Below are 16,116 nucleotides of genomic sequence, written 5' to 3' on the forward strand. Positions count from 1 at the left end.
TATATTAAATTCCAGAGCATGCGTTTTCCGAACAACCCATAATAGCTCACTTCCTGTAGGGCTGACGCATAACTTAGAGCACGAAAGTTGTTCGGCCTGATGAGATCTATATGTGTACCGAGTTTCATACATGTACGTGCAAGTGTGTTTGATATATGGACCAAGTTTTCAGACCCCACTTTAGGGGGCGCTGTCGAGCCCCCCTGCCACGCCCGGGTACCAGCTTCAGCCCGGCTCTGATGGCCGCGCATTCCGACGCCCGTGCGAAGTTTCAAGAGTTTTCGAGCATGTTAAGTGCCCCAAAAGTACCCGAGAAGTCGAAAAAAAAAAAAAAAAAAAAAAAAAACAAAGAATAATCTGAGGAAGAACAATAGGGCTCTGCGCCCTTTGGGCTTGGGCCCTAATAATTAAAGCTGCGAGCAGCGATGACGGGCCCAAGCCGGTGGCACCGCCACCCCGGTGGCATCAGCTTAACTGTGCACAGCAGGCAATAGGCATTTAAAATTGGAAAAACTAAAAGGACTATGTCAAAGTCATCTGAATGCACCACATTAACTGCAGCAGTTGGTGCTGCTATGACCACAAACCACAACAGCCACATCTATGAGATCAATTAAATTTAAATTAATTTCATGTCAGATGATGTCAAAGGTCAAATTGGAATGAGTTCACAATACCATTCAAATGCTGATGTTGTATTATCCTAACATTTCTCTTCATGTGTTTTTGAGCTACCTTAGCTACCGTTTGTGCACCAATCTTATGCACCATAAAGCGTGCTTTCATTTCAATATGGGTGGTCCAATAAATTTTTTTTTATAAAAAAATTTATAAATTGAGCCAAATCACAGTAAAATGCAAAGATGATTTTAATATCAGTGTCAGGTAAGAGTAAGATACGTGTCTACATTTTATGGAAGTTTATTATAAACAGCCACTTTTAGAAAACCATGTGAAATTTACTTTTAATACATTTAAATTATATCAGTAAATTATTCATTAAAAGACATCTGCATCATATGTGATCTTGGCAAACACATCACATGACGTTTTTATTTCAAGTGATAGTTATTTGTGAAAGCCTAAGAGAGAGTGGCAGAAAGAAAGACATGGAATGTTTTTTTTATCCTGTTTCAAAACTAACACAATGCTGCCATCTTTTGTTCATTGAGAGAAGGGCAGCACACACAGGCACAATAGATTATTCAAAGAAATATTTATAATATATATATTAGTGCTGGGCATCGTTAACAAAAAAATTAACTAATTAATCACATTTTTTTCTGTAATTAATCGCGATTAATCGCAAGTTTTTAATATTTTAAGTTTTTAATATTTTGATATTGTAATAATTTCAGTTACTCTCCAAATTAATTTAGAAACAATTTAAAGACAGCATATTGTAAATATGTGTTGTGTTGTCATTTTTTATGAATGAAGGCCAGTATCACTGATACTAAAGTCTCTATGAAACATTAATGACGTTACATTACAGTATAACTGAAAGCTCCCAATTTCAACATTTATTAGGCTTTAAAAAACAACTTTTAATTTAAGTGAACTTAAAACAATCTTTACATAAACCCAAAATAATAAATGTTATATTTACCCATGGCCTTACCTGTTATACAGAAATGTAATAGTTATCAAACCTTCCTTAACTGCATAAATAATAAATGAAATATAGATGAATCATCATTAAAGCTACAATTTTCTCTGTTCCCGTTGTTCTTTGATGAACATTAATGACAGGCATCATCAGTGCTACTGTCACTTTAAGAACAGGCGCGGATCTCACGCGCGGTCCCGCGCATCTCATTTCCTCACAACTCTTTAAGTTCATTTAAGACGTTATTTAACTAATTTAAGACTCTAATATGAGAATACTCAAAATCCTCTGTGTTATTGGTTGTTCAAGAGCAAAAGAGAACTCGATGTGAGCAGGAAACTAACGCGTGTCTATCTATGCGTCGAGTGTGTGTGTGTGTGTGTGTGTGTGTGTGTGTGTGTGTGTCAGTGTCCCTTGATTAGCTGACATGAGACGCATCCACACAGACAGGACACTGACACACACACACACACACACACACACACACACACACACACACACACACACACACACACACACACACACACACACACACACACACACACACACACACAGACAGGACACTGACACACACACAGACAGGACACTGGCACACACACACACACACACACACACAGACAGGACACTGACACACACACACACACACACACACACATACACAGACAGGACACTGGCACACACACACACACACACACACACACACACACAGACAGGACACTGACACACACACACACACACACACACACACATACACAGACAGGACACTGGCACACACACACACACACACACACACACAGACAGGACACTGACACACACACACACACACACACACATACACAGACAGGACACTGACACACACACACACACACACACACACACACACACACACACACACACACACAGACAGGACACTGGCATACAGCGCGCTCTCTTGTGTCTTGTCGCGCTTGGAAGCATTTACATGAATAGGAGCGTGATCATGTAACGCTAAGCAAAAATGGATATAAAAACGGACGCTGCGTTATTTGCGTTAAATATTTTTAATGCGTTAAGCTTCCGTTTCACGTTGACCGAGTTTGGTGGAGATTGAATAAATCACCTACGAGGAGAACGTAAAAACTCAGACCCTGAATTATACAAATATTCACGTTCAAACAAAAACTTTCTGTGAAAAAAAGACACTTATAAACAGACACTTGTAGAAAATAATGTGAATTTTGTTTTAAAATTAATTTGAACTATGTCAGTAAATAATGAATTTAAAGACAAATGTGTCAAAAGTGATCTTTGCAAACACAGCACATGACCTTCTGTAAAGCACATGTATAGAAAACACACTCACACTCCTCTGTTTTAAAAAAAGAGTTCTGTCTGAATGAGTACATGAAATCACGGCTGTCAGGTGATAAGATAATTAGTCCAGAGATGTTTTTTCAAGAATTACTTTTTGTAATTGCAATTTTTTTTAACTATCCACTCACCTAATTTAATATATATTTTTGTTATAGCTTATGATTATATATTTTTATTTTATTGCTCAACAGTAGTTCTCATCGCCGATGAGGTCTTTAAATATTTTGAGAAGGTCTTAAAAAAGTCTTAAAAAGGTATTAAAATTTACTTCAGGATTCCTGCATATACCCTGCATATGCATCATACGTGATCTTGGCAAACACAGCACATGACGTTTTTATTTAAAATTAGAAAGTTTTAAATTAGTTAAATTAGATTAGTTAAATTAGAAAGTTGTCCGGCTCGAAGAGAACAATATATGTACAGGGACACATGAAATGTCTACAAATGTATGTCCTCAGAAATCACAGAAGCACACACACACACACACACACACACACACACACACACATACACACACACACACACACACACACACACACACACACACACACACACACACACACACACACACACACACACACACACACACACACACACACACAGAGAGAGAGAGAGAGAGAGAGAGAGAGAGAGAAAGTTTTTTTTTTATCCTGCTTCAAAACTAAGACAATGCTGCCATCTTGTGTTCAATGAGGGAAGGGCAGCACACATTCCCCTTTTTTGTCCTTATTTAATCCCTCGGCATGGCAACACCGTTTGAGATATCCAAAATCCGTTCGCATTTTAGCATCTTCCGTATCTTTGTTTCATGTTGACCGAGTTTGGTGGAGATTGAATAAATCGCCTACGAGGAGAACGTAAAAACTCAGAGCCTGAATTACACCAATATTCACGTTCAAACCAAAATATCTGACTTCCTGTTGGTCGGAGCTAATGACTGTAAATTAGAAAGTTGACTGACTGACATCTCTGATGTGTGTGTTGAGTTTCAAGCAGTTTCAAGCAATTTCAAGCATGCTAAGAGCCTCAGAACAACACTGCTACCTTTTAGTGAGGGGAGGGCAGACAGAGAATAAATATTCAGAAGAAATATATTAAATAAAATAAATATATTGATCTGAAAAATAGTATGATTATTTTAAAGCTATTTGGTTACATTTGAATAAAACATTGTTTTAGTATGTTTTTAAACACACACATACACGTTGTAATACCAGTGTAATACCCATGTCATTATACAAATTTGTGTCCTCATAAATCACAAACAAGAGAGAGAGAGAGAGAGAGAGAGAGAGAGAAACAAGTTTTTTTTTATCCTGCTTCAAAACTAATACAATGCTGCCATCTTGTGTTCATTGAGGGGAGAGCAGCAGACACAGAGAATTTCTGTTCCCCTTTTTTGTCCTTATTTAATCCCTTGCCATGGAAACACCGTTTGAGATATCCAATATCCGTTCACATTTTAGCATCTTCAGTATCTTTGTTTCATGTTGACCGAGTTTGGTGGAGATTGAATAAATCGCCTACGAGGAGAACGTAAAAACTCAGACCCCGATTTAACCAAAAATTTACCTTCAAACCAAAATATCTGACTTCCTGTTGGTCGGAGCTAATGACTGTAAATTAGAAAGTTGTCCGGCTCGATGAGGTCAATATATATACTGAGTTTGGTGATTGTAGATGAAACGAAGCCCTTCACTTTTGTCAAAAGGTGGCGCTAGAGAGCCCCTCATCCCCGCCCGTTTCTGAGGCTTTGCCCATGTGTACTGACTGACATCTCTGATGTGTGTGTTGAGTTTCAAGCAGTTTCAAGCAATTTCAAGCATGCTAAGAGCCTCAGAACAGCCAAAAGATTATTAAACTTTTTTCGTTTTCACATTATACTGATGAAGTTTGAAATAAATCTGGTGAAAATAAGATGGTGATTCAAAGCATTTTTGATAGTGACACACTTCCTGCTGCCAGTTGGTGGCGCTATAACTTTGACTCACAAAAGTCATATCCATGTGATCGGCTTCTTACAACGAACACACAGCTGAAGTTTCATCCAAACCAGTCAATGTTTGCACAAGTTATAACACACTTCCTGTTTCCCTTTTCTCGCCATAAATTCGTTGCATCGCCACGGCCAGACTTTTCGAGATATCAAAAATCCGCTCGCAATTTAGCATCCTGGATATGTTCTCTTCATGCTGACCGAGTTTGGCAATGATCGAAACAATGGCCTCGGAGGAGTATATTAAATTCCAGAGCATGCGTTTTCCGAACAACCCATAATAGCTCACTTCCTGTTGGGCTGACACATAACTATGAGCACGAAAGTTGTTCGGCCCGATGAGGTCTATATGTGTACCGAGTTTCATACATGTACGTGCAAGTGTGTTTGATATATGGACCAAGTTTTCAGACCCCACTTTAGGGGGCGCTGTCGAGCCCCCCTGCCACGCCCGGGTACCAGCTTCAGCCCGGCTCTGATGGCCGCGCATTCCGACGCCTGTGCGAAGTTTCAAGAGTTTTCGAGCATGTTAAGTGCCCCAAAAGTACCCGAGAAGTCGAAAAAAAAAAAAAAAAAAAAAAAAATTAAAGCTGCGAGCAGCGATGACGGGCCCAAGCCGGTGGCACCGCCACGCCGGTGGCATCAGCTTAACTGTGCACGGCAGGCAATATGCATTTAAACAGGAGAATATTTTAGAATCGCTCGAATATGTCACATTTACCGCAGCAACTGGTGCCACTATCACCACAAGCCACACCCATGATGTAATTTAAATCTAGATTAATTTTAATGTCATAGGATAAAATAAATAAAAGTTATATTTTCCTGCTCAAAATGTTGTAAGTCCAGAAGGCCAGTATTTAATTCAAGGTGTTTGTAGTTCTTTTTTACTTATTCACACTAAAGTGATAGTTTTTTGTGATAGTCTATGATACGAAAGGGGTAAATTATCATTCCGAGAGAGAAAGGCACACACAAACTCACAGGGTGAGAGAGACACCCCCCCCCCCACACACACACACACACACACCACACACACACGTGCGCGCACACACTCAAACACACACACACCCAGGGTGAGCCTGAGAGTGAGGGGGGAGGGGAAGGACTGAGAGAGAGGCAATCTGCACATTGAACAAGGTTCACAAGATTTTAACAACAAAAAGAAATAAAATCTAAATGGTGGGAGAAATTTTTTTTATATCACTCTCTGAAAAAAATATGTTGAATATATTTGAAATCAATATGTGTGGTCCAATATAAAAAATAAATAGAGAAAGTCACACACACACACACACACACACACACATGTTTGTTTTTGTGAAATGTGAGGACATTCCATAGGCGTAATGGTTTTTATACTGTACAAACCGTATTTTCTATCCCCTTACACTGACCCTAAACCTACCCATCACACACACACACACACACACACACACACACACACACACACACACACACACACGTTGGGTTTTCATGTTTTATGGGGACTTTCCATAGGCGTAATGGTTTTTATACTGTACATACCGTATATTCTATCCCCCTACACTGCCCCTACCCCTAAACCTAACCCTCACAGGAGACATTCTGCAATTTTACATTTTCAAAAAACATCACTTAGTCTGATTTATAAGATGTTTTCCTCATGGGGACCTAAAAATGTCCCCACAAGGATGAGGATTTCGGATATTGCTATCTTTGTGGGGACATTTTGTCCCCATAACGTGATGATTACCAGTCCACACACACACACACACACTGCCCCTGCCCCTAAACCTAGCCCTCACAGGAGACTGTGCAGTTCACTTTCTGTGAAAAAAAACTTGTTCTGTGGGATTTATAAGCATTTTGAAAAGTGAGGACATGGGGAACGTCCTCATATTTCACCCTCTTTTTGTAATACCTATGTCATACCCATGTCATTATACACATTTGTGTCCTGATATTTCACGAAAACATGCCCACACACACACACACACACACACACACACACACACACACACACACACACACACACACACACACACACACACACACACACACACACACACACACACACACACACACACACACACACACACACACACACACACACACTGCCCCTGCCCCTAAACCTAGCCCATCACAGGAGACTGTGCAGTTCACTTTCTGTGAAAAAAAAACTTGTTCTGTATGATTTATAAGCATTTTGAAAAGTGAGGACATGGGGAACGTCCTCATATTTCACCCTCTTTTTGTAATACCTATGTCATACCCATGTCATTATACACATTTGTGTCCTGATATTTCACAAAAACATGCCACACACACACACACACACACACACACACACACACACACACACACACACACACACACACACACACACACACACACACACACACACACACACACACACTACCCCTAAACCTACCATCACAGAAAACATTCTGCATTTTTACATTTTTATTAAAACATTGTTTAGTATGCTTTTAAAGCTATTTTGATTTACGGGGACACATGAAATGTCTTCATAAACCATGATTATGTTGTAATAAACACCCCTCCAACACACCCATTTCTGAGGCTTTGCCCATTTCCACTGACTGACATCTCTGATGTGTGTGTTGAGTTTCAAGCAATTTCAAGCATGCTAAGAGCCTCAAAAACAGCCAAAAGATGATTAAACTTTGACACACTGCCATGGCAACAGTATGTAAAATATCAGGAATCCATTCGTATGTCTACATCTGCCATGTTTTGTTGTTATACTGATGAAGTTTGAAGTAAATCGGTTGAAAACAAGACAGTTATTTAGCATTTTTGAAAGTGACACACTTCCTGCTGCCAGTTGGTGGACACACAAACACACACACACACACACACACACACACGTTTGTTTTTGTGAAATGTGAGGACATTCCATAGGCGTAATGGTTTTTATACCGTACAAACCGTATTTTCTATCCCCTTACACTGCCCCTAAACCTACCCATCACACACACACACACACACACACACACACACACACACACACACACACACACACACACACACACACACACACACACACACACACACACACACACACACACACACACACACACACACACTGCCCCTGCCCCTAAACCTAGCCCATCACAGGAGACTGTGCAGTTCACTTTCTGTGAAAAAAAAACTTGTTCTGTGTGATTTATAAGCATTTTGAAAAGTGAGGACATGGGGAACGTCCTCATATTTCACCCTCTTTTTGTAACACCTATGTCATACCCATGTCATTATACACATTTGTGTCCTGATATTTCACAAAAACATGCCCACACACACACACACACACACACACACACACACAGACACACACAGACACACACAGACACACACACACACACACACACACACACACACACACACACACACACACACACACACACACACACACACACACACACACACACACACACACACACACACACACACACACACAGACACACAGACACACAAACCCCTTAAAGCTATTTCATTTATGGGACACAGGAAATATTCTCATAAACCATGTTTTCATTGTAATTTGTAGTATATTTTTAAAGCTACTTGGTTACATTTTAATAATACATTATTTAGTATGTTTTTAAAGATATTTTTATTATGTGGACACATGAAATGTCCTCATTAACCACTACGTTGTAATAACAGTGTAATACCCATGTCATTATACAAATTTGTGTCCCTAATAAATCACATAAACAAGCACACACACACACACACACACACATACACACACCCACACACACACACACACACACACACACACACACACACACACACACACACACACACACACACACACACACACACACACACACACACACACACACACGGAGAGAGAGAGTTTCAAAAATAACAACACTGCTACCTTTTAGTGAGGGGAGGGCAGACAGAGAATAAATATTCAGAAGAAATATATTAAATACAATAAATATATTGATCTGAAAAATAGTATGATTATTTTAAAGCTATTTGGTTACATTTGAATAAAACATTGTTTTAGTATGTTTTTAAACACACACACATACACGTTGTAATACCAGTGTAATACCCATGTCATTATACAAATTTGTGTCCTCAAAAATCACAAACAAGAGAGAGAGAGAGAGAGAGAGAGAGAAACAAGTTTTTTTTTATCCTGCTTCAAAACTAATACAATGCTGCCATCTTGTGTTCATTGAGGGGAGAGCAGCAGACACAGAGAATTTCTGTTCCCCTTTTTTGTCCTTATTTAATCCCTTGCCATGGAAACACCGTTTGAGATATCCAATATCCGTTCACATTTTAGCATCTTCAGTATCTTTGTTTCATGTTGACCGAGTTTGGTGGAGATTGAATAAATCGCCTACGAGGAGAACGTAAAAACTCAGACCCCGATTTAACCAAACATTCACCTTCAAACCAAAATATCTGACTTCCTGTTGGTCGGAGCTAATGACTGTAAATTAGAAAGTTGTCCGGCTCGATGAGGTCAATATATATACTGAGTTTGGTGATTGTAGATGAAACGAAGCCCTTCACTTTTGTCAAAAGGTGGCGCTAGAGAGCCCCTCATCCCCACCCGTTTCTGAGGCTTTGCCCATGTGTACTGACTGACATCTCTGATGTGTGTGTTGAGTTTCAAGCAGTTTCAAGCAATTTCAAGCATGCTAAGAGCCTCAGAACAGCCAAAAGATTATTAAACTTTGACACGTTGCCATGGCAACAGTATTTGAAATTTCAGGAATCCATTTCATACGTCTCTATCTGTCATGTTTTCACATTATACTGATGAAGTTTGAAATAAATCGGGTGAAAAAAATATGGTGATTCAAAGCATTTTTGAAAGTGACACACTTCCTGCTGCCAGTTGGTGGCGCTATAACTTTGACTCACAAAAGTCATATCCATGTGATCGGCCTCTTACAACGAACACACAGCTGAAGTTTCATCCAAACCAGTCAATGTTTGCACAAGTTAAAACACACTTCCTGTTTCCCTTTTCTCGCCATAAATTCGTTGCATCGCCACGGCCAGACTTTTCGAGATATCAAAAATCCGCTCGCAATTTAGCATCCTGGATATGTTCACTTAATGCTGACCGAGTTTGGCAATGATCGAAACAATGGCCTCGGAGGAGTATATTAAATTCCAGAGCATGCGTTTTCCGAACAACCCATAATAGCTCACTTCCTGTTGGCCTGACACATAACTATGAGCACGAAAGTTGTTTGGCCCGATGAGGTCTATATGTGTACCGAGTTTCATACATGTACGTGCAAGTGTGTTTGATATATGGACCAAGTTTTCAGACCCCACTTTAGGGGGCGCTGTCGAGCCCCCCTGCCACGCCCGGGTACCAGCTTCAGCCCGGCTCTGATGGCCGCGCATTCCGACGCCTGTGCGAAGTTTCAAGAGTTTTCGAGCATGTTAAGTGCCCCAAAAGTACCCGAGAAGTCGGAAAAAAAACAAAAAAAAAAACAAAAAAAAAAACAAAGAATAATCTGAGGAAGAACAATAGGGCTCTGCGCCCTTTCAGGGCTTGGGCCCTAAAAACAAAGAATAATCTGAGGAAGAACAATAGGGCTCTGCGCCCTTTCAGGGCTTGGGCCCTAATAAGAAACAGAGGAAGAACAATAGGGCTCTGCGCCCTTTCAGGGCTTGGGCCCTAAAAAAACAAAGAATAATCTGAGGAAGAACAATAGGGCTCTGCGCCCTTTCAGGGCTTGGGCCCTAATAATAAGAAACAGAGGAAGAACAATAGGGCTCTGCGCCCTTTCAGGGCTTGGGCCCTAATAATAAGAAACAGAGGAAGAACAATAGGGCTCTGCGCCCTTTCAGGGCTTGGGCCCTAATAAGAAACAGAGGAAGAACAATAGGGCTCTGCGCCCTTTCAGGGCTTGGGCCCTAATAAGAAACAGAGGAAGAACAATAGGGCTCTGCGCCCTTTCAGGGCTTGGGCCCTAATAAGAAACAGAGGAAGAACAATAGGGCTCTGCGCCCTTTGGGCTTGGGCCCTAAAAAAGTGAAATGACTGGCAGCTACACTCCAACAATACAGAACTCCTTTAAATCCAAACACTAACTGAGATAACATGATGTAAAATATAAAATTACATCAACAACAACTTCCTCACAGACAGGGAGCAGAAATCACCAACATCTGCCTTTTGAGATACACTATATATATATATATATATATATATATATATATATATATATATATATATATATATATATATTGTAAAAAATGTGTACCTTGAATGCAATGTAAGTCGCTTTGGATAAAAGCGTCTGCCAAATGCATAAAAGTAAGTAAAGTAAAGTATATATATATATATATATATATATATATATATATATATATATATATATATATATATATATATATATATATATATATATATATATATATATATATATATATATATATACATATATATATATATATACATATTGTATATATATCTCAGAAATAATAATCATCATCATCATCATCATCATCATCATCATCATCCTAAGTAAATCAACCTACAAATCTGCTAAAAACTTAAGACATCAAGCAAAGTGTTGTTGAACATGATGAGTACAGCAGGAGAGATTAATCTAAAGCTGCTCTTAATATTTAATAATTATAACACATGCATTGATTTTACGACTGAAGGACATGCACTGTAAAAACAAATCAGGTCTCCAATTGAAAATGTTCTTGTGACTGATCACATGTACATTTTTTAGTTGGCCAAATTGAATTTCTGTGAATTAAATTGCATCAATTGACAGACTGATCAGTCACTAGGAAATCTTCAATTGGAGACCTGATTTTTTTTTACAGTGTGATGGTTTTCTTTAATTTTCTTTACTGTACAAATAATACATTTAAAAAAAAATGTAATTCAAAATTTGTAAAGAACTCCATATGTAGGCACAAACTCATTTCAAGCGTTTAAGCAGAAGCTTCTGAAAAAAGGGTTAAGATCATGAACAACCTACATTCAGTCAAATGTGACCAAAACTTTCATTTATACTGTAAGATATTTTAATAGGACATAATTAACAATGTGCCTTGCCTTCACAATTAACTTCAAGAGAGAAAAACTATCTACATACCGTCTGATATAACTGGAATTACAGTCAGAAAGATGAACATGAGCAGGTCCATGTTCAGCTGAAGTTATGATCATCTCTCTGGATCGTCAAAGTGAAAATCTGTAAGTTATCTGGCACATGAAGGCAGTGTTTAAACCTGTAATGCTTTCTTCCTTGTGATTGACAATGACATTTGAAACTGCAGCTCATCCAGATAAACCAGTTCTGATTAAATGGAAAAACAATTTAACAAAAGAAAAAATCATCTGTACAGTAAATACACCACTCATTAACACATTCATATGGGAACCAGCAGCAGGCTGTGAAAGTAATGGCCGTTTCACACTGCAAGCTTGAGCAGTGCGTGAGCTGCACGTCAGCGTAACTACACCGTGACTGCAGCTGCAGACGCACAAGAGTATTCACACTGGAAGTACAGCGGCTCCAACACTACATAAAATGCTCACTTATATCATTTGTGAGCATTTCTTTATAAAGACAACTAGCCTATATTTGTTTTTAGAAGGTGGTCATTTATAAACTTGATAGTCTTGAAACTTTGTTAACATGGGGAGGTGTAGGCTGCAACATTTGCATGTAAATGGTAAATGACAAACACAACCAAGAAAACTGCGATCATGTGGTTTCATTCATACTTCGATATGTTTAGAACACCGCAAACTCTGCAGACAAAAATAAAACGCACACTCTTGTTTGATTTGGGTAGTGCTACTTACCAGATGTATTTTATTAACTCCTACACCTACCCCAACCCTAAACCTACCCATACAATAATGCAAATACAATAATTAAATGACGCAATACTGATGTGCGCATGCCCAGTGCCCATAGTTGTATCCCTTTCTAGTGTTCCTATGCGGGACGTGGTGTGATGACATCACCGTTTCACAAAATATACAGATCGGCTGTACACAAAAAAATGCAAGGGTGTCGTTTTCAGATTTATCCACTCTGGGACCCAGTTAAAAAAAAAAGCGGTTTCAGGCTCCCAAAACGCCGGATCCGTGTGGACGAAATACTGATACGGTACAAAATTTTAACGTATACAGCTAAAAGCTTCTCCGTGTGGACGGGGCCTAACCCTGTGTTGATTCTCAATAAGAGCTTCTGTAGACGTGTGACAGATATAAAGTCAGTCTGGTAGAATGTGTGTGTGTGCACGTGTGTTTTAAATGCAAATACTTGGTTTTGTGGTCCCAAGTTTGAGTTGCCAAGCAAAGACCCCAGTGGCGGCGGGGCTGGTGGGCCAGTTTTCCCGCTTGCAAGACATGGTGTACAGTCCCGAATGAGCTGCTTAGTGTCTTTGTCCAACCCTGGCCACCATACAACATCCCTACAATGCTTCTAATGTTTGACTAGATGCCAAGATGTCCCTTATGCGCCATGGCCAGCAGCCATCCTCTGAACTTAGCAGGGATAATGACACAGTGTCCACGGGCCAAGCATGTATCATTCCAGCATGTTTCAGTCATGTGTATGGCTGGATATCTCTTGTGACTTGAGCTGGTCAGCCATGGACAGCAGAGAGGGTGGAATAAGTAGCTATACTCCTCTGTGAGTTCCTCCAAGGACACAAGACCCATGAAGGGTGCATGCACCAGTTGAATAAGATCCTTGTCCTCAACCCAATGACAGGAGGCAATGGGTGATGAAACGAAATGGGACAGCAAGCCAGCTACTACATTAGCTCTCCCTGATGTGTACTGTATTGTAAAGTCACTGCTGGAGACGGTCAGTCTCTGAGTAGGTAGGTACCTGAGTAGGGGTTTGTGGCCAGAAACCAGAAGGAGACATAAGTTCAGTGAGGGCTTGGTGGTCGTTTTGAATGGTGAATTAGCAACCTAAAGGTAGGCATGTTAGCGCTCGCAAGCCCATAAGCAAGCCAGAGCCTCCCTCTCTCCAGCCGAGTTTTGCTCTGTCAGGTTGAATGCCTGAGAAGCAGAAGCCACCCAACCAGCCTTTCGATGCCGTTTTGGAGTTGTGAAATTAAGTGATTAATCAAGTGATGATTGAACATTAGTGATGAACACCTGCTTTAACAAACAGAATCACTGAAGGACAGAGGAACAACAAGAACTACAACTGACTTCAGCCACAGCCTTATATAAAATCAACTGGAAGAAAAAACTTTAATGGCCTATTTCACAGACAAGTCTTAAGCCTAGATCCAGACACTGACACTTGATATTGTCTTCTTGACTACACCTCTTTTATCTTAAACAATGGGTCTCATTCACTAATAATTGCTATTAATATTCGTATTTATATGCACAAGAGAACTTCTAATGAAAAAAGTGCACCTAATTTACAACATGTGTGTATGCACATTAATTTGTTGTTAACGTCCTCAGTAGAAATGATCTGCCTCAACCCCAAATAGTTTTATTATCAGTCACATCAGATTCTATTTTGTTTTTTGTTTTTTTGCACTTCACAAGAAAATATGAATCATCGTGGTAATGAATTGTTGACAGAAATTCTTTCACTTTTATTGTTGTAGAAAAACAGGTTGTTAACACTGGGTCAAATCAGGTTACCAGAAAATATGACCTGAAAAAAACCCAGAAAATATCTAACCTAACCCTTTCCTTTTAATTAAAATTTTAGCTGCAAAAAAGAGATGCATATTTGTGCCTTTTGATTTAGTTAATTTTGCGCCTTCTCACCAGCATTAGATAAAAGAGGAAAAAAAAAAAAAGTTCAACCCATCAGATATTATTAGAATGACAATCAGAAATATAAACATAAGCAGGTTTATGTCAGTTATGATAAATTATCATCATATCTTTGGCTTGTCAGAGTCTAAAGGTTTGATAAGAGATCATTCTGGTGCATGCAGACATGCTGAAACCTATTTTACTTTACCGTGAAACTGCAATAATCCAGACAAACCGGTTCTTATTAAGCTGGAAAAACATCACTATAAAAACATGAGAAGCATCTCTAAAGGAAGTAATCAGAGTCAAACCCTGTATGAACTGATTTATATTTATAGAGGGGGCATCAGTTCAAATCTCTGGCTTTCCCTTCAGGTAAAAATAAAATACTTAAATATATGGAACACTACACTGTGTAAAAAATTGTAGCAAAAATAAAAATACAAAAAGTGAAATGACTGGCAGCTACACTCCGACAATACAGAAATCATTGAAATCCCAACAGAACATTAAACACGAACAGGCAGAGGTGTAGCTACGGGGTGGATATGAGTGGCCAGTGCCACCCCTGACTGAAGCTCAGCCACCCCTCGGGTCACCCCTGTTGCACAAGCTTTTTTTACAGCTTTAACAGCTGATTTGTCTCTGTTTAAAATAACTGACACTGGCACAAAGGCCCTGTATACACACTCCAGTTTTCATTCTGTCACATGTTCCTTTGTCTTAAGGTGTGTTCGACATCGGCTGCGGCCGGATGCAACCGAACGGCGAGAGTAGCCGCATACAATCGGGGAGGAGCTGCAAACGGAGACGTGAAGTTGGTCACTTTCTGCGTCCCGTGGTGACACTCGCGCTGTGTTTACATACTTTATCACAGCTGAAGTGAAATAAATGTAATATTTGGCAATACACGGATGTTTCAGAGACATTATTGTCATATAATACTTTATGCACTGCGTAATACAGCGTGTGTTTGTAGAATAAAGTTCAACATACAAGCCTACACTATCAATGAAGTTGGGTCTACGTTTTTTATCAGTTTTATTTTGATAAACATGACTATATAACATTGCAACTACATGAAAGGAGGTTTTACTGTTATATAAAACAGATTTGTGTGCATTAGTGGAGCTGAAGGTTTTAGAATAAACACGAAACACACGTGATCGCTGTCATGTGGTGAATCTGGCCAATCGTGAAACAGCTGGGTCGTCATTAGAGTCCATGTAGCCTCGTGCAGCCGCTCTGGAGAAACTGCACGGCTGTATTAGCGGCTGCTCTTGAATCACTCTCGCGGCGCTTTGTTGACATACGTCACTATCATGTGGCGTCGGCACTGCCTCAAGAGTCACTGCACGGCACTGCCAGTGCAAATGGTCACAGCGC

General features: G+C 39.6%; 1 protein-coding gene across 1 annotated transcript in view; it reads right to left on the reverse strand.

Moving 5' to 3' along the window:
* Positions 1 to 12,346, reverse strand: part of LOC307126463 (uncharacterized protein) — a 225,217-nt gene extending 212,871 nt beyond the window's left edge. The window contains exon 1 of the mRNA XM_079816977.1: positions 12,074 to 12,346. Within this exon, the coding sequence (XP_079673103.1) occupies positions 12,074 to 12,125 (52 nt within the window). The 5' untranslated portion in view covers positions 12,126 to 12,346. The remainder of the gene's footprint in view (positions 1 to 12,073) is intronic.
* Between the last annotated feature and the right edge of the window lie 3,770 nt (positions 12,347 to 16,116).

This window comes from Gobio gobio (assembly GCF_949357685.1).
Source record: "Gobio gobio genome assembly, chromosome: 1".
In the NCBI taxonomy this organism is placed as follows: Eukaryota; Metazoa; Chordata; class Actinopteri; order Cypriniformes; family Gobionidae; genus Gobio; species Gobio gobio.